The 23,017-nt window shown below is 34.2% G+C and overlaps 1 protein-coding gene across 5 annotated transcripts in view; it reads right to left on the bottom strand.

Annotated features, from left to right (window-relative positions):
* SS18 (SS18 subunit of BAF chromatin remodeling complex) overlaps window positions 1–23,017 on the bottom strand; it is an 88,116-nt gene that overhangs the window by 19,278 nt on the left and 45,821 nt on the right. For 3 of the 5 annotated variants that reach the window (XM_030336104.1, XM_030336101.1, XM_030336103.1), the window contains exons 6-10: window positions 8,808–8,975; window positions 8,039–8,143; window positions 5,146–5,238; window positions 4,311–4,433; window positions 1,384–1,517 (exon numbers count right to left, since the gene is read on the bottom strand). In XM_030336104.1, coding sequence (XP_030191964.1) covers window positions 1,384–1,517; window positions 4,311–4,433; window positions 5,146–5,238; window positions 8,039–8,143; window positions 8,808–8,975 — 623 coding nt within the window. The remainder of the gene's footprint in view (window positions 1–1,383; window positions 1,518–4,310; window positions 4,434–5,145; window positions 5,239–8,038; window positions 8,144–8,807; window positions 8,976–23,017) is intronic. The other 2 variants (XM_030336105.1, XM_032595312.1) reach the window with 1 other exon arrangement.

The following is a 23,017-nucleotide window of genomic DNA, read 5'->3' as shown; positions in this document are numbered from 1 at the left end:
AATTAAAAAGTTAACTTGTGGACTAGAATGAGCCTAAATCTTGTGCTCAGGAATCTTGCCCTTAAGCACTCATTAGCCAAGACTTTTTTTACTTTTAAAATCTAAATAAAATTTCTGCCTAACCCTTTGATTAATAGTGTATTTTTAAATATATGACTTATTTGTCCTTACCCTTTTAAGTCTCTTTTATCTCTTTTATCACTTAAATAGGAAGTGTCAGTACAAGGCGTTGTAGGCTTGAGAGAGCACTGATAAAAAAATTGCTCATACCTCAAGTTCTGATTAGTACTGCACTGTGTTGTTCCTCAAACCAGATCACCAACACTGGCCCTGGAACCATAACTTACAAAAAAAATAAGCTGTTTTAGGTAGCTTAAGTAGTCAGCAGACCAGATTTTCCTCACTAGAAGGTCATTAGACAAATCTGAAATCAATCTAAGGAAACTGCCAACATAATACATCACTTTCATTATAATTTAGAGTATGCATAACAGCAAGATTCAGAAAACAATGACTGTGGCACAGATTAGTTAAGTCTGAAAAGTTTACTGGTGAAAAGAAGGAACTTAAATAAATACTAGGTTCAAGAGGATACAGTCATCTTAGAATGAGCTACATCTTTACATATGTGAAAGCAGAAGGAAAGATAACGGGATAAACGTTAAGAAAAAAAAAAATTTTTTTTTAACGTTTATTTATTTTTGAGAGAAAGAGAGTGAGAGAGAGACAGAATCCGAAACAGGCTCCAGGCTCTGAGCTGTAAGCACAGAGCCCGACGTGGGTCTCGAACTCACGAGCCATGAGATCATGACCTGAGCCGAAGTCAGACACTCAACCGACTGAGCCACCCAGGCACCCCGAGATAAACATTTTTAATACTTGAAATAAGGGATATGAAAGGAGGCAACAGAGGCAGAAGTAACTATGGATTTAAAGAGACAGGACACCACCAATGTGGCAGAAGGTAATGGATATGCTGAAACGAAGACAAGAGCTACTAAGAGAGTTGACACAGATGGATTCCATGTCTCTATGTGTCAATGCACAGTCTTCAGCAATAAATGTGAGGGAGATGAGAGAAATCAGGGGCTTTAGAAGAGGGAATGATGTCTGGAATGCCCCGGTGAAGACCAGAGAGAGAGAAAGAGAAAGAGAGTATGAATATGAATGGATGCTGGGTCTCAGAGATAAGACATGTTTTACATGTGACAGTAACTATGGTCAGCTGTGCTAGCATTCTATGAAAAAGACTTAAAAGTAAATTTTTTTGTTAACTCATATACTATGAACAGGAGGAGGGAAAAACAAGCCTTCAAGTGAAAAACAACCTTATCAAGGGGGAGCAAATAATGGGGCAATCACACAGTTGGCCAAATAATTTACCTGGTCATATCCATAAGGCCTCTGCTGTGGCGGCTGTGGTGGTCCAGGCTGCGTTGGTCTATAACCCCCATACTGCTGACCTTGTCCTTGTGGGTAGTTAGGATACTGAGGACCTGGACCACCCTGTGAAGGACCTGCAAAATAATTAACATAAACAAAAGCCCAGATAAAAACAGAATTCTTGAAAGGGTTTAGAACCAGGTGTTATCACGTTTTTATATCTAAACAAAAAAGATAGTTGGTATCTTGATCTTCTCAAATGCTTTTTGAAATAAATTCCAAAGGTTGTAAGAATGAAAATATTATAAGGATAGTGCCATGTACAAAATGTTTTGATTCGGTGTAACCAGTAAGCTATGTGTTAGTCATGAATTTTTTTCCAAATACGTAAAAGCGACTCAGGAGTTGTTAAGCAGGTTAATTCCATGGTATCAAGAAAATTCATCTATACCACTACTAGAAAGTTAACCACTGTAAGCAACAGGTAAAAGAAAAAGCAACAAGGGCCCTGGGTGGTTCAGTCAGTTAAGTGTCAACTCTTGGTTTCAGCTCAGGTCATGATCTTATGGTTCATGAGTCTGAGCCCCTCACGGGCCCAGCTTCAGGCTCTCTCCTTCTCTCTCGCTCTCTCAAAATAAATAAACTTTAAAAATAAAAGTAAAAAGTAAATAAAAGAAAAAGCAAGCAGATTCAAATTAAAATACTGAAATAATTTCTAAATAAAGTTTGAGAATCAATGATATTTACAGCTGTATGACTCTAGATTTACACTTGCAATCACCAGAGAATCACAAAGAATAATTTTCCATGAAATTCTAGATTGATATTTGCAACCACCAAAAGAATGCTTTATGCTCTGCATTAATAAGTTTACTACCACAATATTTTCAAACCAAAACCAAAGACTTGAAAAGCCACAGGTTGCATGTGAAAAAACTTGATTCAAAAGTTACACTCTGTGTACCAATCACCTTTAATACTTAACCCATAAAAATGAATGATTTCCAATTCCAGAGATGGCAAGGGACTAATTTGGCTTGCCAAACAAATATGTCTGTTTCATAAATTCTACTACTGCCTATTGTAAAGAATGCTTTATAAAGCATAAGCCGAAAAGCTTTGACACTTAAATGTTTTCTATCATAGCCATTCAAAATCTGCCATAAAAAAAACACTGATGGCAGAGGAAAGTGTCAAAGAGAATAAATGTTCAAGCTTAAATAAATTCCATCGGTCTATTATTTACTTAATTATTATACACTCAATTATTAAAAGTCTAACTCTTCTATTAGAAGAAAGTATGACAACAGAAGCCTACAAATAAGCAAAATGGGAACTTCTCCTTTGGGATTCCCAAGGTCGAACAAAACAGCAGTTAACTACTCTAACCAAAAATACATTTCATTTACTCCCTCTTCCCACTGAAAATAATATTTATCTTAAATAAATGAATTTACCTGATTTAACCACATCATATTTGTTTTCACGTAAACACAGTAAAACTAGAATACTTATTCAAAATACAAATATTCAATGGTCAGGAAATGAAAATGCCATTTGAGAAGAGCAAGAATTCCTTTGTAAAAACAAGAAATCCCGGGATGCTTAGGTGGCTCAGTTGGTTAAGTGTCCAACTCTTAATCTCGGCTTAGGTCTTGATCCCAGAGTCGTGAGTTAAAGCCATGCTGGAGCTCACTTAAAAAGACAAAACAAATAACAAAAACAAACAAGAAATCCATGGAATATTTCTAAAAAAATTTGTTTAATGTTTATTTTTGAGAGAAAGAGAGCACAAGCGAGAGAGAGGCAGAGAGAGAGGGAGACACAGAATCCAAAGCAGACTCCAGGCTCTGAGCTGTCAGCACAGAGTCCGATGTAGGGCTCGAACCCACGAACTGTGGGATCATGACCTGAGCCAAAGTCGGACGCTTAACCAACTGAGCCACCCAGGTGCCCCCATCCATGGAGTATTTCTAAAGTCATATCTCAAATTAAAGAACTAGAACTTATCAGTTTGGGGGGAAATGCCTGGCTCCTAACACCTGACCAAATTTCAATGCATAAGTGGAAGACACAAGAGAATTTCAATCTGATTTTGGTTCTGAGGCTTGCTATAACGAGTAGAGAGAGGTGCCCAGAGTAATCTCAGAGCTTAAACTAATGAATAAAAATAATAAAATATTACTGATGTAAAAAAGAGACTATGTTAGCAAGAGATGATGTCAGATTAATAAGCAGTTACTTCTCTAGCATTAGAACCATATTTTCATATATAGAGAGTAGTGACAGTGGCCTAAAATTTATGAATGAGAGATCAGGTCTTTATCATTCCCACTCCCTGTCTAATAAAGTTATTTAAAGCTAGATATCCAGCTACTATAACTCTTATAGTGAGTTTATAATAAGAAAATACAGCTATACTTCCCCAAACTCTGTAAGATACATAACAGCAATAAATACGCCTCTATGGATGTGTATATTGCTATTTAACCAAAGAATGACAAAACATTTTCTTTATGCATTCCAAGTAAATCTCATTTGTACTCCAAAAGTCAATGTTATTTTTCATAGTAACAGTCATTACTTTTAGAAATAAGTTTGCTAAGCGAATTACGTAGATATGGTCAATAATCACCCAATTCATCGGTTTTCCAAGCACACACAAAGCTACTGGCTGGGCATGAATGCCAACGAGGTTTAAGAACTCATTTTAAATGATTACATACCTTACCTTTGGTCAATGAACCCCCTCTAGCTTATGTTTCTTTTTAAATGGATTACCAGTTTACTGGAGAAAAAACACTTTCAATTACTCAGTCAGTAATAGACTGAGCTAAAATCGTATTTTTGAAAAGAAGAATTCTTAGAGAAATAAACATTAAAGATGTCCTTCAATATTTCAAAACAAAACTGCAAAAAACTATTACCGTAGCCCTGCTGCTGTCCTGGATAGCCCTGCTGCCCTGGGTACTGCTGTTGCTGGGGTGGATATCCCTGTTGGGGAGGTGGTCCTTGGTAAGCATCTTGCTGTTGGCCATATTGTGAATTTCCTACAGGATAATTGGAGAAGAGAAAAAGAAAAAAAACTGAGAAGTTTGCTTAATTAACTTTTTTACTCTAAGATGCATAGCCAACAACACAAGAACAAAATGAAATGCCATATTGATTTTTGAAAGTTAACAAAACAAAGAAAAAACTCAAACCAAACAGAAGGATTTCGGCCAAACAAACTGCAGTTAAAGCCAATTTTGCAAGGTTGAACTGCAGCATTTTCAGCGTCTCTGCCATACGAGCATTACATTTACTGGAACATCACAGTCATAAGATCATGACTATGCTAAATAAAATAAAAAAGACAAAATTAAAGACAGCTACAAGAGCACACACTAGCTACACAAGATCAGCAAGCTGTTTCCTAAAGGCACTATACTTATATGTAAAATTATACATATGTAAACACACACAAGAAAAAAAAATTGGATTGATGGATTTATGTTCAAATAGAAAATTTCCACTGAGGAAAAAATTATTTTTAAATGTTTTAGTCTTTTTATTGTTGTTAGAAATGGCAAGTCATGGTTACACATTTTAAATATTTGTAAGGAAATTATTTTAATTGTTCTGGGATCCCTGTAACTTTCAAGACAGCCAGCAACTAGTATTCTACAAGAGCTTTGCATGGGTAGAAGTTGTCTTATGCAAGAATTTTCATTCCTGTAGAAGGGGATATATATGTGTATGTGTGTGAAGGTATATAGATACCTCCTTCGTAGTAATGTTGTGAGGAATCCTCATAAGGCCTATCGTAGCCTTGTTCAGGATACGACGGTTGCTGATAACCGTAATCATTATGACCTACATCAATTCGACAAGAGACAGGAAGAAACGTTAATGGCCACTGAGTGAAAACCCTAAATATATTTAAACTTTCAGATAAAATTGAAAAAAAGAAAAAGAAATGGAAATACATAAAAAATAATTTCAATTGCATTAGCCAAATATTTACCAATGTGATTGTTTCCATATTGAGATAACGTGCAAATTTTTTAAAAGCAAAAACAGTAGTTTTAGAAACATTACACTTAGTCTTAACTGATCATCCTCATCAAGGGGGGGGGGAGAAAAACTTTATCTTCAATTTTTTTAAAAAAAGAGAGAATGAAAGCATTTAGGCCTTTCACATGTAAATAACTTGAATTAAATTAGAATGAACAAAGGAAGCAATTATCATATTTTGTTAAACACCTGTTCTGCTGGTCGCCAATTCCACAGCATATGCTAAAACAATGCAAAATATAAAAAAGCTCCATAAGTTTTTTTCCCCTGAAAGAAACTGAAACAAATTTTTCACATTCTATTTACTTGCATAATGTATCTCATAAAGTTATTTTCAGATATAAGAACATTATTGCTTAACGCTGCCATTCTAGAAGTCTTTAGAAAGTATTTCTAGAGTATCATAAACATATACCTACATAAAATTAATACTGTGTTAAGTGCTAGAGTACCCCTTTAGTATTAAGGCTCGATAAATTTTATGACTGGACTTTAATGAAAATCAATAGTCTAGTTCTTTTAACTAAGTAGTACTAAAAAAATAGAGGAAATAACACTTCAGTTAGCTAAAATCTAAACTAAATTTTCAATGAATGCCTAATTAAGAAGGAATACAGTTATGAATAAATGTTATACTCAGTGTTCTAGGATTCCAACATTCCCAAACTACCTCAGAAATATCTACATTAAGGGTTGGCAAACGATGGCCTGCAGTATAAATATGGCCAGTGGCTTGTTTCTGTAAATAAAGTTTTACTGGAACACAGGCATGCCCATTCACATTTCCTACAGCTATTTTCATGCTACAACAAGGGTTCAGTAGTTGAGACTAAGACCATATGGCCCACAAAGACTAAAATACTTACTCTCTGCCTCTTTACAGAAAGAAGTTTGCCAACTCCTAATCTATATATTTACTGGCATAAATATCTGGTAAGAAAATATCCAATGCTGTTTCAGAAAACTGTTGTTATGAATGGAATACTCTACATAAATGTGAGAAAAAGATATTAATACACACCTATGCAAAAATGATACCATTTAGATTTTTTAATTCCCTGACGTAATAAGTAATTTACAGTAACCTTAAAGTTCTGATATATACAAAAATAATATGTCTATCTATTCTGAATAGAAAGGTCATATTTATAACAACATACATTTCACATTTCAGGAAATACACAGGACCAAAATAATAGTGTCAAATTCAACTCAGTTATATAAAACGCATTTTACAAATTAAAACAATTGTTTACTTTCAGACTTCCTAATAAATAAATTTAACAAACTAGATTTCACTTCTTTAAAATATCCACAGTATATAAACATTCTGAAGTTTCTCACTGAAAAAAATCTTAATATAATGTCTACATGTGAAACAACAAAAAAAAATCTAACATTCTGAATATTCAGGGCAAGAAAACCTGAGACTTAAAAAAATATGTCATTTTTTGTAAGAAATATCCGTACACATCCTCACTATCACTGGCAAACATTTATCATATGCAAAATTCTACAGGTGAGTGTTTGCTCTGCCTCTGCAGTAAAAACCAGCATCCTTATACTGATGTACCTTTATGCTTTACATATGAACCCAAAACTGGCAGCTAAATGATTTTTTAAATACACCACATTCTATCTTCTTACTAGTTTACATTAGCTTCAAATCGCCAGTCCCAACACTTTAGCTTTTAATTTTTAGTTTCTCCAAGTTTCTCTGTTAAATAGTTTACTTAAATATACCAGGGGAGCTTCCTGGATAAATGAAGATTTTGACAAATCCTTTCATAACAAGACAAATCATACTGTAACGTGAACAGCTACCTCCAATTTACCACAGTTTTGTATGTTTGTATTATTTTTTCCTCAACACTGTATCATAAAATTTCAAACATACAGAAAAATGGAAAACCCTGTACAGTGAGAAAGCCTACTTCTGCTTGGATCATTACTAAATGCAATACATCTTCAGTGACCACCTTTTCACAAGCCCCTTCCCACTAAAAAAAAATACCATTAAGCTAAATAATTAAAATTAAAATCTGGTTTCCAAATGCTTTTCCTATTCTACTAACTCTATACACAGTTATATTATGGGTATAATTTAGCCTCCAAAATTTTCAAATGTAAATGCTAATGTATATAAACCACAGTTCTTTGAGAAGTATTTAACGTTAACTAAAATGATAAAACTTGGAAACAGACTCAAGAACTATTATCTTCTATGTATTTATACAATGCATAAAAGTAAACCAATGGGTGAACTTTGCAGTGTGTGAATTATCTCAATAAAGCTGCTATTAAAAAAAGTGAAATCAGTAACATTTGCTTTAGTTCAATCTTCTTTTATATAAGAAAGGATTCCAATGACAGAATGTCATTCCTGATGGTACTAATATGGACTATTTAAACAAAATACACTTTGATAGAGATTATACACTAATGCAATCACTGGTGCTTTAGATTATTAAAGTGTTTCTAAATTTAGAAGAAACATATTGTTAGTTTCTTCACCCTCATTAAAATGTTTTGAACAGCTATCTGCATTAATATTGGGGAGGGAATAGAAAATGGGAAAGTTAACATTAGGAGATTTTACCATCAGGGTAATATTGCTGGTTCATGCCTTCTGGAGGACCTTGTCCACCATGACTGTATTGGTCCCCATAATAGTCTTCCTGGCCTGAGTACTGCTGTGGTGGGCCTGAAAAACCACAACCAGTCAAGACATAAATAATTTGTTTTCTATGTCATCAAAGGCTTTCTTTTCTAATCTGATATTGTAAGAGATTATTTCTCACCTGTAGATGCTCTGGCAATTGAGATACTTTGAACTATTTTTATACACACACATCCATAACACACAGCAACACCACGTTTCACAAAAATTATTACGACCATACATACAGGACCTAACAATACCAACTTAAAAAAACAAACACTAACTTCTTTAAAAAAGGTTCAAACTAGTAGAAAATTAATTTTCTTTTTGATGTTAGAGCAGTTTGGAATAAACTAGGGTTTGTTTCTGACCACATATTAAGTAACTTCTCAAAATTAAAATTGTATTTTCTGCTATACATTAGTGAGCTTTTGATATAAAATTTTATGATATAACCTCTTCCCAGAAAAAAATAAAAGGAAGCTGTGTAGCAGAAAGTTCCTATCCACTCCATGAACCTTTGTACCTACTATATCCACTACCTTTTAGAAAAAAATATGTAATAATAATAATAATAATAATAATACTAAAAATCAAGAAACACAAAGCCCTGAATTTGCCTATATGAAATGTTAATTAAAATGTAAAGCCTTTCAACTATACTTTTATTTATATTAAGCAGGAAATTTCCCAAATGTAATCTTACCCTGTTGAGGTGGTCTATAAGGAGGAATCTGTCTCTGACCCATCATATGATTGCCTTGGTTAACTTGACCCATCATTCCCATAGGAGGCTGCTGGCCTTGATAATGCTGCCCACCTCCCTGTGGCATATTGTATTGTTGAGAAGGAGGCTGCTGATGCATCATTGGAGCTGAAAAGAGACAAAATATTATGCACACAATTTTTTTACATATAATTTTAATACCTTAAGAGAAATACAAAAGTATTTTATCATATAACCCCCAAAATATGTAAGGTATTATAATGAAAACTGACTTCAATAAAAATAAATCTTTCAGTTGAAGTTCACATGCCAAAAATAATCTGCAAACGAGGGAAAACAACTAATACATGGTAGTTCATCTGAAATCCACTGAAGGAGTGTTCTAGTAATTTCTTTAAAAAACAAAGTGAATATAATATGTAAACATCCTGAATATATGCATTTTTCAAGATATGCTACATAGTATTTATCTACAGAATTCTCCTGGGAAAAACAGAATCTTTTTTTTTTTTTTTTTTTTTCAATGTTTTTATTTACTTTTGAAGGAGAGAGAGACAGAGCATGAGCAGGGGAGGAGCAGAGAGAGAGGGAGACACAGAATTTGAAGCAGGCTCCAGGCTCTAAGCCATCAGCACAGAGCCTGATGTGGGGCCCGAACCCACGAACTGTGAGATCATGACCTGAGCCGAAGTCAGACGCTCAACCGACTGAGCCACCCAGGCGCCCCAAATCTTTAAGCTATATAAGAAAATATACCACAACAAACTTCACAAAATCACACAGCAAAGCAGGGGTCAAACCAGATTAGGAAAGAAACCTAATCTCTGGACATCCCTTTTTCCCCCCCTTTTCAATTCCCACTCATTTCATTATATAATGGTAGATAGGGAAACGACACATTTATAAATACATTTATATTGGCGGATTTCATAAACTTTAATTTTAGGATTAATTCTTTAAAGGGTCTTCTTTCCCTTTTCCATCTATAAGATTTATAAATGAAAAAGGTCTTCCTGAAATCAAAGGGTTGTAGTGCTTCTTAGTAAGTACTAACACACACACAATCAAAAATACCTAGGCAGAAAACTGTAATAAGCCATAGAGTCAGGTATCAGAATTAGAGTGCCCAGGGGCACCTGGGTGGCTCAGTAGGTTAAGCATCCAACTTCGGTTCAAATCATGATCTCATGGATAGGGAGTGTGAGCCCCACGTTGGGCTCTGTGCTGACAGCTCAGCGCCTGGAGCCTGCTTTGGATTAGGAGGTAACTCCCTCTCTCTCTGTCCCTCTCCTACTCGTGCTCTCTCACCCTCTCTCTCAAAAATAAATAATAAACATGAAAAAAAAATCAAAACAACAAAAAAAAGAACTACAGCCTCCAAAGCAAGCAATATCCAGGTAGCCACACTACCACTGCTATAGTATCACATTGGCAACACTAAAAATATATCACGTGAAATAATCAACAATGGCCATAAAGTTCTGTGTTGCCACCTAACAATGTAAACAGCTCCTCAGAGGTTCACTGGGTCAAGTGATGGTATGGAGAACTCATCATTCTACCATCATAACCATTACTGTCTCAGAAGTACATATGAGTCATCCCCCAGTTTACTGCTTAAACAGCTACGTACTCCTCCTTTACTGACTCACGGACAATTTAAGGACAAAAGTAAAGGATTAGAGGCCTGAGAAAACTTGTACAGTAGAAATTACGCAGAACAGCCAAAAGTTCATCGTTTATTTAAATAAAAGTTAAAAACAAAACACAATTACCTCTTTAAACATATTACTAGCCTACAAAAGCAGCAACAACATTAGCAAAAAGAATTTAACTCTTCCACTTTGAAGACCTGTATTATCTAAAGTAATTTATCAGAGCTCTTTTTCTCCTATTTGCCATCTTTTGTTCTTCTATTTCGTTTCAAATTCCTCTTTCCCTCTAATTTTATCATAAATATAAGTCTTTCAAAGGTTACACTAGGACTTTTCTTTCAACAAGGAAATAAACTCTTTATAGTAGGGATAAGATGGCTCGGTGGAGAATGGAAGGGAAGAGAACTTAACACTAAATGCACTTAACACTGCCAGACATACTTTCATGTTTATTTCATGTAAACCACCAACAACTAACAGAGGTAAGGATCCTAATTTTCTAGTTTTTAGCTAAGGAATCCACAGATCAAGATAACCAACTGGGAACCAGACAAAACACAAGCTTGAAACTAGTTTAACTGAAGTTATAATTTTTAAAATATATTTTGTATATAATAAAGTATTGAACACTAGCAGGTATAATCTAATAGGCAGTATGATTAGGCATTTCTGTAACTCATTTTCAGTAAATGAAGGTTTTGCTTTGACTCTCTTCTCCAACACTGATTAAAGGCTTCCTGTCTCACAGAAGGCAACTATAAAACTAATGCATATAGTATGCATTGGAACCAGAACTTCAAATAGAGGAGGAAGAAAGCAGAAACATCATAGCTGGGGGGAAATCCAAAAGGATATAATAACAAAAAAAATTCTAAGCTTTGCTCTAAAGGAGAAAAGTAATCCAGCTTAAGCCCCAAATAGAAAAGACCATGGCACTTGTGCTTTATCTTTTGGGACTGTCAGCAGTTCCAATCCCAAAGAGCTCAATTACCACCACCGTTTTATTCTTTGTCACTTCCCTCCCTCCGAGGATCCTCCACATCAGTCAGGATCAAACCTAAAACCACAGAGAATGGAGGAGGATAGCATTGCTAAAACATGTTGTTTTTCATCTTTTTCCTTGAAGCCTTACCCATTAAAAAAAAAATTAGGACTTCAACTTTGATTGTTTAAGAACAGTATTATTTTCCATGTGATAATGAAATATGCTACACTGGCAAATGTCTATCATCCTTTGAGACAGTAATGGAAATGAGAGTTGAATCTCAAAAGTTTACACCAAAATTACTTGTAAAAATCTGTACTACAGAAGGAAGATTACAAAATGAGTCCATTATAACCATTTTCTACAAACAATGACATCACACATCACTATATGGCTTAAAAGTTGTTCATCTTTTAAATAAATCATTTTGACGCTAAGATGCGCAACAAAGTGTGATATTACATACACAAAGATCTTAATGTCTTAATTATCTACCATATGTTTTGTAAAAGTGTTTTAAGAGAACATATAACAAATGTTCATCACAATATTATTTCTTTCCATTCTGAGTTTCATATGTAACAGATATTCTATGGAAATAATGTGCTATATCTTAAACAGATGTAAAATATTCCCAAATCACCACATTTTATGTCATTGGAATTCTTTGTTCCAATGAGATGGTTAATACTTAGTTTTATCTTAAATTACTGGTCAAAAATTTTTTTAGAGTCAACTATAAAAATAACATTAGGTTTTCATTAATCTGTGAAAAATTTAAGATTATGTAATTTTTTTAAAAATTCTGTATACACACACATATATTCACATCTTCAAATGGAAACCAATACACTAAAACTCTATAAATCATATAATTAACCTATGAACGATTTTAAATAAAGGTTAAATGTCAGCTAACAGTTAATGAGAACTTAGTACAGGCCAGGTACTAAGCTAAGAGCTTTATGTATACTATTTATTTTCCCAAACTCTATGAAACAGGTAATACTATCATCAACTTCACTTTACAGGTAAGAAAATTTAATTTAAGGTTTACAAGCATTTAGAATCTTACCTAGAGTTGCACAGCTAGTAAATGATGACAACTTTAAAGCCACTATGTATATCTCCTCTCCAAAGTCAAATCATACTTCTCCCATGTAATATATCCCAGGATAACAGTTCTAGGTAACATTATCCATAATATACTATATCTAGATATACACACACACTATAGTTTATAGATGTTACTATACTAATAATACACTAATAGTGTATCATATGTACTGATATACTGTAATATAAAAATCCTAAAATGCAAGAAGTTTCTTTACCCCACCTCTATCTATATGCTATAATAAGAATTAGACTATGAAATTGCTTAAGTAATGCCCTCCAAGCATATTTTCCTATTCATATTTCACCACATTTTACTACTGTTCTTAACTTTTCAATCTCAAACTAAACCATTTGTAGCTCTCATTTGAAGGTATTACTAACAGTTTATTTACAAGAAAAAAATTCCAGTATTCTAGCAAACTCAATTAGCTAACCCACTATCTATTAAATAGCCATTTAAAATGAACGGAATTTTTTACATACCTACAATGTACATCTGTCCTCATCAAGTTTTCAATAGTTCATAAGGCATTTAGATATAATATCAAAGACAAAAGAACAGCCAAGTAACTAATAAAATCCTCCAAACTTAGTAAAGTCACTGTAACTAATACAAACTTAGCTGAGTTTCCTAGCAGCCAATGAAAAAAAAACAGAAGCATGATAGATATCAGCTAGTAAAAAAAGTTCACTAAGAGATATAAACTTTTCCGTAACATGAAATTTTTAGAAATTTTCATGAAAGTATTAAAACATACTAGTATCAATAACTTTTGTTGCTGTTTCCTTAGTAACACAGACCATCCTTATATGCAGATCCTCATATTAACCATTTCTTAAAGCTGTGATTTTCGACCATGCGTGATTTTGTCCCCCAGGAGACATTTTAGGTGGTCACAACTGCTATGAGTGGTGGTGCTCCTGCCACCTAGTGGAGACAGGACAGATCTACTGCTAAATATCGCAACAAGGCATAGGATAGGCCTCCACACAAATTATGCAGCTCAAAATGTCAACAGCGTTGAGTCAAGAAACCCTGGATTCTCAAGAGCATAATTGTAAATCATAGGCATCTCTACAAACTAGTCTGGGAATGAGAGTATGCATTTAGCTTTCTGGTGATTGAAAGTTAGAAAAGGGATGTATTGTTGCTTAATAAATCCAGAAAAATAAAACATTAGGCAGTTTCTTAAGAGTTGGACCTCATACATAGTTTTGACTTTACTATAAATAAAATTAACTCAAAAACAAAGTCAGTGCTAAACATCTATCATAATCGACTGAAAGGAACTCTAACAAGCCCAAGTAGAAAGCCATGGAGATGCGCTACATTAGAACATATAGTTTTGTGTCACTTAGCATGAAAGTTGGAAAATTACAAACCATTTGGCACATATGAGATTATTCTGCCCAGAAAAATTCTGAGGGAATAAATAAGGATGACTTAGAATATCTGTTAAAATTTAATCTCTAAAATTTATTCCTAGAGATTCTGGTTTAGCAGGCATGGGATAGGGCACACAAATCTTTTTTTTTAACAACTACCCCAGGTGATTCCAATCCATGTAGTCTTAGGACCACATGATGAGATAGAGTTCTAAGAGAAAGAATAACCAATCATCCACTTCGACCATAAAAGAAGCTGGATTATGGTTCATATAAAATGCTTAAATTGGGGGGTGCCTGGGTGGTTCAGTCAGTTGGGCGTCCAACTTCGGCTCAGGTCATGATCTCACGGTCTGTGAGTTCGAGCCCCGCGTCGGGCTCTGTGCTGACAGCTCAGAGCCTGAAGCCTGTTTCAGATTCTGTGTCTCCCTCTCTCTCTGACCCTCCCCCGTTCATGCTCTGTCCCTCTCTGTCTCAAAAATAAATAAACATTAAAAAAAAATTTTTTTTAATGTTTAAATTGGAGTAAGATTGCATCTCATAGGGTACTTAAGGTGTTAGCTATAAAAAGAATCATAAGGAATTCGTGTTATAAATACATCAAAACTCATCAAATGATACAGTTAAGATCTATGCATTTCACTGCACATACATGTTACCTTAAAAAGACTATTTTAAAAATAAATAAAATTTTACAATGTTAAGTCCTAATGATATGCAGACTAAAGTGTTCACGAGTAAAGTATACTGATATCTGCAGATTACTGTGAAATGCATTTTGAAAAATAAGACACAATTGATGGATTAGTAGATGGACAGACAATAAACAAATTTAGTAAAATACTAACTGTAGAATGCAGGTGGCAACTATACAGATACAATCCTTCAAGTGTCCTGCATGTTTGAATTTTATGTAAAAAAATATTGGGAGAAAATTTAAAAATTAATCCTAGGAGAATATATAAAGACTTCTCAAAATTCAGCAGTAAAAAACCAAACAATCCAACTAGAACATAGGCAAAAGACATGAAGAGACTTCACTGAAGAGGACATACAGATGGCAAATAAGCACACAAAAAAGATGTTCAGTATCAGCAGCCGTTAGGGAAATGCAAATTAAGACCACAATGAGATATCACTTCACATTTTTAGAACAGCTAAGATTAAAAAAAAAAATATGTTGACAATACCAAATGTTGACAAGAATTCGGAGAAAGCAGATCTCTCAGGGCACTTAGGTGGCTCAGTTAGTTAAGCATCCGACTCTTGGTTTCAGTTCAAGTCATGATCCTAGGGTCCTGGGATTGAGCCCAGTGCCGGGCTCTGTGCTGGGTGTGGAGCCTGCTTGGGATTCTCTCCCTTCCTCTCCTTCTGCCCCTTCCTCACTTGTGCATACACATATGCTCCCTCTCTCTCAAAAATAAAAAATAAAAATGAAAGAAAGAAAAAAGAAGAAGCAGACCTCTTATACGTTGCTGGGGGGGCAACGTTAAAATGCTACAGCTACTTTAGTGATCTGTTTGGCAGTTTCTGAAAAAACTAAACGTATACCTATATGACCCAGCAACTGCACTGCTAATATCTATCCCAAAAAAGGGAAAACTTTTGTGCAAATAAAAACACAAAATTGTACACAATTGTACATCGCACCTTTACGTAAAAAAGCCAAAAATTGGAAACTACTAAAATATCCCTCAAGGGTTAAACAAACCAGTATATCCATACCATGGAAGTCTAACTCAGCAATACCAACATATGAACTGATACATGCAACAACTTGGAAAAATATTAATTAGGTTGAGTGAAAAAAGTTAATCTATAAAGGCCTCATACTGTGTGATTCCATTTATATAACATTCTGAAAATGACAAAAGTATAAAAATGAAAGCGTAACAGTGGTTGCGAGGGATTAGAGATGGCTTGGGGTAAGACACATAGGCTCTCTCTGTATTACCTTTGTAACTTCCTATAAACCTGTAATTAATTCAAAATAAAGTTTAAAAAAATGCATCACGGGGCGCCTGGGTAGATCAGTCAGTTAAGCGTTCGACTCTTAATTTCAGCACAGGTCATGATCTCCTGGTTCATGGGATTGAGCCCCATGTCCGGCTCTGTGCTGACTGCAGGGAGACCACTTGGGATTCTCTCTCTCCCCCTCCCTCTTTGCTCCTCTCCTGCTCACACATGCTGTCTCAAAAGTAAATAAACATAAAAAAAAAATCTTTAAATAAAAAATGTAATGAAACAGAGTTTATAATCTATTGAAGAAACTCATCTGGATTTTGTCCCCTAAACCCAAAAGGTTTCAGTAAACTGATGGTCATCTGTTTTATCTGACAGTAACTGACACTTCTTTATTTGGTTCATTTCTGGAATGACAGTTGATGGATGACAATAGCACAGAGAAGAATGCTAGCTTTCTAATTTGTTATGACATGAGGAAACCTAGCTTATCTATCGGTCAACAAATAGGACGAAGTAGTGAACAAGACACGCTCCTGACTTCATAGAACTTAAGAGTCTAGGAAAAAATAATTAAACAGATACTACAAATAATTATGTAATTACAAGTACTCAAACAAACGTCTGCTACAAAGAGCCTAAGTACAGTCTACCTACTATACCTAGGTGGACTGTACCTTGTCTGTAAAGTAACTTAAAACTTGTAGAGTAAGTCTGTAAGTGATTTTTAGACTTTACTCTTTTCTGTATTTTCCAGATATTTCATATTAAATATTAGTTATTTTCATAACCAGAAAAATGTCATCATTGAGGAAAAAATTACAACCTTGAAAAACTCATCCAAGACAGCAATAGTGATCAAATTATAAACAAACATCTAATATAATCTGAACTATGATATAATTGCTGCATACACCTGAAACGGAACAGAAGCCTGCAATATTAAGCAATATTACATAGATTTAATTTTAACAGTGAAGAGAGATGAGTGTACACACAATTCTCACATATTCAAATCAACTAGAAGTCAAACATGCCATTTCTATGGGATACAATATTTGAAATAATGTCTTCATTTGTAAGTTTTCTGTGTTGCATTTGGAAGGAAAAAAGTTGTAGCGTTTTTTCATTTTGAAGATTTGTTATATTTGTTACATTTTGGGGATTCGTACAGCTCCTGAACCTGGGTAGGGACTTCGGGTCATACTCAGAAGAACTACATACTGTAGACTAAGATTAATAACTTGGGTAATCAAATCTACATAATGCAGCCCCAATATAACCTCTGAACACTGAGGCTTAGGTGAACTCCCCTGGCTGGCAATACTCTGTGCATATTGTTACACATTGGGACCAGGAGAGCAATGCATCCTGACTCCCAGGGAAAGAGACACTCCATGTTTGGTACCTCTTCTGGACTTCTCCCTATGCACTTTTTCCCTTGGTTGATGTTAATAATAATAAATCATAATTCTTCAGTGTAACAGTTTTCAGTGAGAATTGTGTATCTTTCCAGTAAATTTCTGAACCTGAGAGTGCTTAAGGGAACCCAGAACTTGCAGTCAGTGTCACAAGTGAGGCCAGTCTTAGGAACCATTCCCTATAACTTTGCAGTCGGCTAACTTCTCAGAGCTGGCATCTTTCTTACAACTTGGCCAACTGTCATCTTCCTTTCTAAGTCCAGGTCAGCTTCCAACATTTTATCCTTTCTATTTTCAATGTTATGAAATGTCTCCAAGAATTTCAACAGGAAGTATTTTGTCAGTCTTACCTTCTTTGGGACAGCTTCGTTCTTTTCATCACAACCAGTACTCTCACGTTATCAATGAGTTCACCTTCACTAAAGTACTTGCAGTACACATCTAGAGTCTCTCAAATGGCAGTAGTGTCAACATTCCCAGTCAGCAATTTCTTCTCTAACTTTATTTACAAAGGATTTGGATTTCATTTCCAGCAGTATTACTTCTCATTTCCCTACTACACTTCTATCTTTCATAAAATATCATGAAGGTTTATAACTCGGAACCAAGGAAGCAATACAGCTATATACTCTGCTTTATGTGCATAAACTGATAAATACACAGCGATCAATCACTGGCAGCATCTAAAAGTGACATGAATAGTCACTGATTATGACAGTCATCTGTTATTTATGCAGTGATTCGTAAACTGAAGAGACAGAAGCTAAGTTTGTACTTCATACAAGGGCTCACAGTTCATCTACCATAACTGAAATCTGAACCACGCTGTTGGGTAAAAGGTGTCATTTAACCAAACTGTGGTAACTCAAATTAATGCATACCAGAACTGCACAAACGAGGCCTGCCTAGATTTCTACAGGACGTGTTTTCTCATGCAGGGACTGAAGATAATCATAGTACTACTACCTCAAGGATATTGTGAGGATTAAATTGGATACATACATACCTGGCACTCGCTGAATATTAGTTCCTATTTTTGATCAGTAATATGCACCCGCCCCCCAAAAAAATACTCGTGTTACCACTTGTGTTATACTTGTGAAACACTTGTGTTAACCAAAATCAAATCAGTTTCTTTACTGTAGGACTTCTGAGACGTTTTAACACACTAGCAAGCAGGCAGAGTCCTCCAAAGCATTTTAGCAATAATTATTACCTAAGTCTATCTGGACCAGAATTTAACAAATGCTGAACAAAAGGCCTGACATAATTAATAAATAACTACATATTTCCACAAAAGTAACATTACCATTTCAGAATCCTATTACTAGAACAAGTCATTTTAAAAAGTTAAATTCCTAGTGTTCTAAAACTTCCAAAATGTTTTATATATACTAAATAAAGGGTGACTAGCCTTAATATATAAAGAACTCCTTCAAATTAGTAATAAGTAGACAAATCACAGAATATAGAACACAATAGGCAATTCACAGAAAAAATGCAAATAGCAAATGCTATGGGCTGAATATATGTGCCTCTCAAATATTTTAAGTATTTATGTATCTTACCTAACAATTTTATTTCTAAACTTCATTCTACTAAATTCTTGTTTAAGTACACAAAGATCTATATACAAAAATGTTTGTTCCAGAAGTAGTTATAATAGTAAAAGACTAGAAGCATTATCAAAAGGGTATACGGTGGGGCGACTAGGTGGCTCAGTCAATTAAGCATCTAACTCCTGGTTTTGGTTCAAGTCATGATCTCATGGTTTATGAGATTGAGCCGCACGTCGCAGGGCTCTGCACTGACAGCATGGAGACTGCTTGGGATTCTCTCTTTCCCTCTCTCTGCCCCTTCCCAACTTGCACTTTCTCTCAAATAAATACATTAATTAAAAAAAAAAATCAACCAATAAAACCATCCATATTTAAAAAAAGGGGGGGGGATATGGTTTAATTAAATAGTTAGATCCATATCATGAATGCTATTTTTAAAATGAGGTAGATCTACAAATACTGATAATAAAGAGGTGCAAAGAAATATACTACTATGATCACATATACAATTAAGTGCTAGGCTCATCTCAAGCACATCTGCTTGGTATAGCTCTTATCAGACAATAATCCACAATATAATAAGATAAATATAACACTCCCAGCTATGATAATACATATTCTTTGTCCTTCATATTTACATAATAAAAGTACTGAGATAAAAATTTCCCACTACTCTAACATCAAGCCTCCAGATTAGACTATTATCATTTGTAACTTATTACCTAAGTGAATCAGGACTTTCTTAATATTATTCAAACAAAACTAAAACCAGAAATAAATTGATGTGCCTAAAAGAGACAACTGATAAACTTATCTCAATTTTTTTGTTGTTGTTATTAAAAAAAAACTTTTTAGGGGCACCTGGGTGGCTCAGTCAGTTAAGCATCCAACTCTTGATTTCATGATCTCACAGTTTGTGATTTCGAGCCCGTGTCAGGCGCTGCCTTTGACAGCACAGAGCCTGCTTGTGATTCTTTCTCTCTCCCTCTCTCTCTGCCCCTCCCCCGCTCACACTCTCCCTCTCTCTCTCTCAAAATAAGTATTTTTTTAAAAAGCTTTTTATTCTGACCAACTAATTTCATACAAATTATGCAAACAATTCTGAATCAGAATTTGTATATGCATCGTTTCACTTCACCTTCCTTATTAAGTAATTTCGTCAAAGGTCCCACATACAATAATCTACTGGGCCAAGATTTGGATCCAAGTCTAAAGAATTATACACACAGAACTTGTGAAATACATGTTTTAGCAAAAAGTAATCTGTGAAAACTCTTTATATTTGCATGTGTAATTACTAAAATGATGTTAAATGAGAAAAACTACAAATATTAATGCCTGGGAATAAAAACTGCAGATTCTATCAAATGTAACTGTTGGTCACTTTCAGAAAGCCTTGCTATTCTAACTTGACTTTTAATACTCTAATGAACGTACCACTTGTTTTATTAAAGAAATATCTTTAAAGTACTAACTCTGTATTTCCAGGTCAGCATGTAACATTTGGGTTTACTTCCTATTCACTGAAGAAACAGATCTTGCATGCCTACTTTGAGGCATTGTTCTAGGAACTAGAACAAAACAGATACACTTCCTCCATTTTTTTTTTTTTTTAATTCTAGTGAATTCAAGTATTTGAATTCCAGTGAAGTTTATGCTGTATATAGGAGTAAGCAGATCTAATTATGTAAGAGGATGGTGATTTACTTTGAATACAAGTCTTATTCTTAAAGTTCAAAGTAATAATCCCCGAACTTTTATCTGGATAATAGTGAAAATAACACAGGAAAGTTTATGCTGGATTGACTACAACATTTTGCCACCAGTATAAGAAACAACTTAAAAAGTTCCTAAACTTTTCATTTTATCTGGAAGTAGTAGACCCTCTAAGAGAACACGGAGAAAAATACTGTGCTATAGTAATAAACTTAGTTGCTAAATTAAAAAATATTTCAGTCTTCTCAATTCACAGATATGTATAAAACTACAAATCAACTACAAATCACCAATACCAATGCCATTATTACACATGCATTTTTTTAAGTAAAAAAAAAAACATTAACTGCTGAATTTTCTTTTACTAACCATGAACACAGTAATATATGATTAGTAAATTTAATGGGGTCAACTTTTTGTGTAGCTTTTTGAAAAGACATATTTTGTGTGGTTGGTCTGCAAGTTTTAGTTTTAACAGTCTTTGTGCTGATTTGATTTAATTTTTCAGTAAAACATTTAAAAGCTAAAAACAGCTTTTAAAGAACTAATGAAGCTCAAAAGATTCTACAATTTCATTCCTAGAGATAGTACTTTTATTGTAACACTAGTACACAATGTGCCTTATTATACTAGAGCTAATAGTATAAATTAACAGAATACTTCTCTGCTTTTTTAAACAATCACAACGATAAATTATAAATGTCTATCTGTTCTTTGTATTAATTTCCATCAGACTCCTAAATTACAATGACAACATTTTTAGACAAGTTACCTCCCCCCCCCCCCTTAATTTCATTTTCAAAGCTGAGAGAGAAAGAAGGAAGGGAAGAAAAAGGGAAAAACAAAAGTCACTTCAAAACTATCAGAATAAATGTATCTAGACTTTGATCTGTAACGTTCTGTTTAGAAAACTACTACCACATTATCAGTTAAAGCTCCCAAATATGTCACTTAAATAATAATTAATGTAATAATAATTGCCTTTTAATTATTGTTTTAAAATAAAAATTCTCCGCATTAGTCTTTTTCCATTTTTTTGTCATTTGACAGAAGTTTAATGTAAGAAATCCCACAAATGTTTCTTTTCCTTGACTAACCCCATTATTTAAAAAATGGTAAATAGATTTAACAGTTTTTCTAAGATCTCTTGATACAGAAATATGTATGTAGAAATACAGGGATAGCCAAAAGATTTCGATATTTTGATTTTAACTCAAAGAACAGCTAGTAATATCTCAACAAATGTTAAAGAGTTCTGAAAGTTAAATTGTTTCCTTTTATAGGATTTTGATGTTTTCTAAGCATTTCTCAAAGAACTGTTTAAAAAGTGGTCCCCTCTGATTTCTTCCACCTATTTATCAAAACAAAACTTTTAATGTAAAACATGAAGCCTACTTTTAAAGCTAAGAAAATGTTTTATATGCAATGAATATTAAAACTTTAAATAAAACTCATATAAAATTTTTTTTCATCCAATAGATATCATAGAATTAAAATGTCGTACAAGGAACTCATAATTAAGAAAGTAGATATTCCTGCAAGCTCATATAACTTTCTCTCTTTTTTTGGCAACTGTAATTTTCTTTGGTATTCTTTGTATATGAAATATCAAAATTTAACTGATAAGTTTATTTGTCCTGAAGAGACTTTTAAAATACTGAAAAGTTCCTCACAGATTTCCATCGTATTGTTTTTTGAAAAATAACTTTTATTTCTTTAAGTCAGATCCCTACACAGAAAACAGACTATACAGAAAATGACTAGTAAGAAATTCATAAATTATGCAAACAAAGCAAAAAGCAATAGAACTACTATAGTAGAAAGAAAAACTATACACTAGTAATACAAATACAAAACGCGACATTTTTAAAAATAGTTGGTCCCAGATGCCTGGGAGGCTCAGTCGTTAAGCATCTGACTTTGGCTCAGGTCATGATCTCACAGTTCATGAGTTGGGGTGACCTCCAGCCCTGCTTCGAGTAAAACATGAGCTCCGGGCAAGCCCCGTTTCTTTCTTTCTTTCTCTTTCTCTCTCTCTCTGCCCCTTGCTCACTTGTGCCTTCTCTGTCTCAAAAAAATAAATAAAAAGGGCGCCTGAATGGCTCAGCATCCAACTTCAGCTCAGGTCATGATCTCATGGTTCATGGGTTCGAGTCCCATGTCAGGCTCTGTGCTGAGAACTCAGTCTGGAGCCTGCTTCAGATTCTGTGTCTCCCTCTCTCTCTACCCCTCCCCCACTCGCACGCTGTCTCTCTCTCTCAAAAATAAAAACACATTACAAAAAATTTTTAAATAAATAACAAATAAAAAGAACAGTTGGTCCCTACGTTTAGAACAAAAAATTCCTATAAAAACCTCAATTCCTTTCTCCAAAAATCAGTTACTA

Source organism: Lynx canadensis, chromosome D3 (genome assembly GCF_007474595.2).
Source record: "Lynx canadensis isolate LIC74 chromosome D3, mLynCan4.pri.v2, whole genome shotgun sequence".
NCBI lineage: Eukaryota > Metazoa > Chordata > Mammalia > Carnivora > Felidae > Lynx > Lynx canadensis.
Note: the sequence above shows the minus strand (reverse complement) of the source record. Positions and strands in the feature narration are given on the sequence as shown.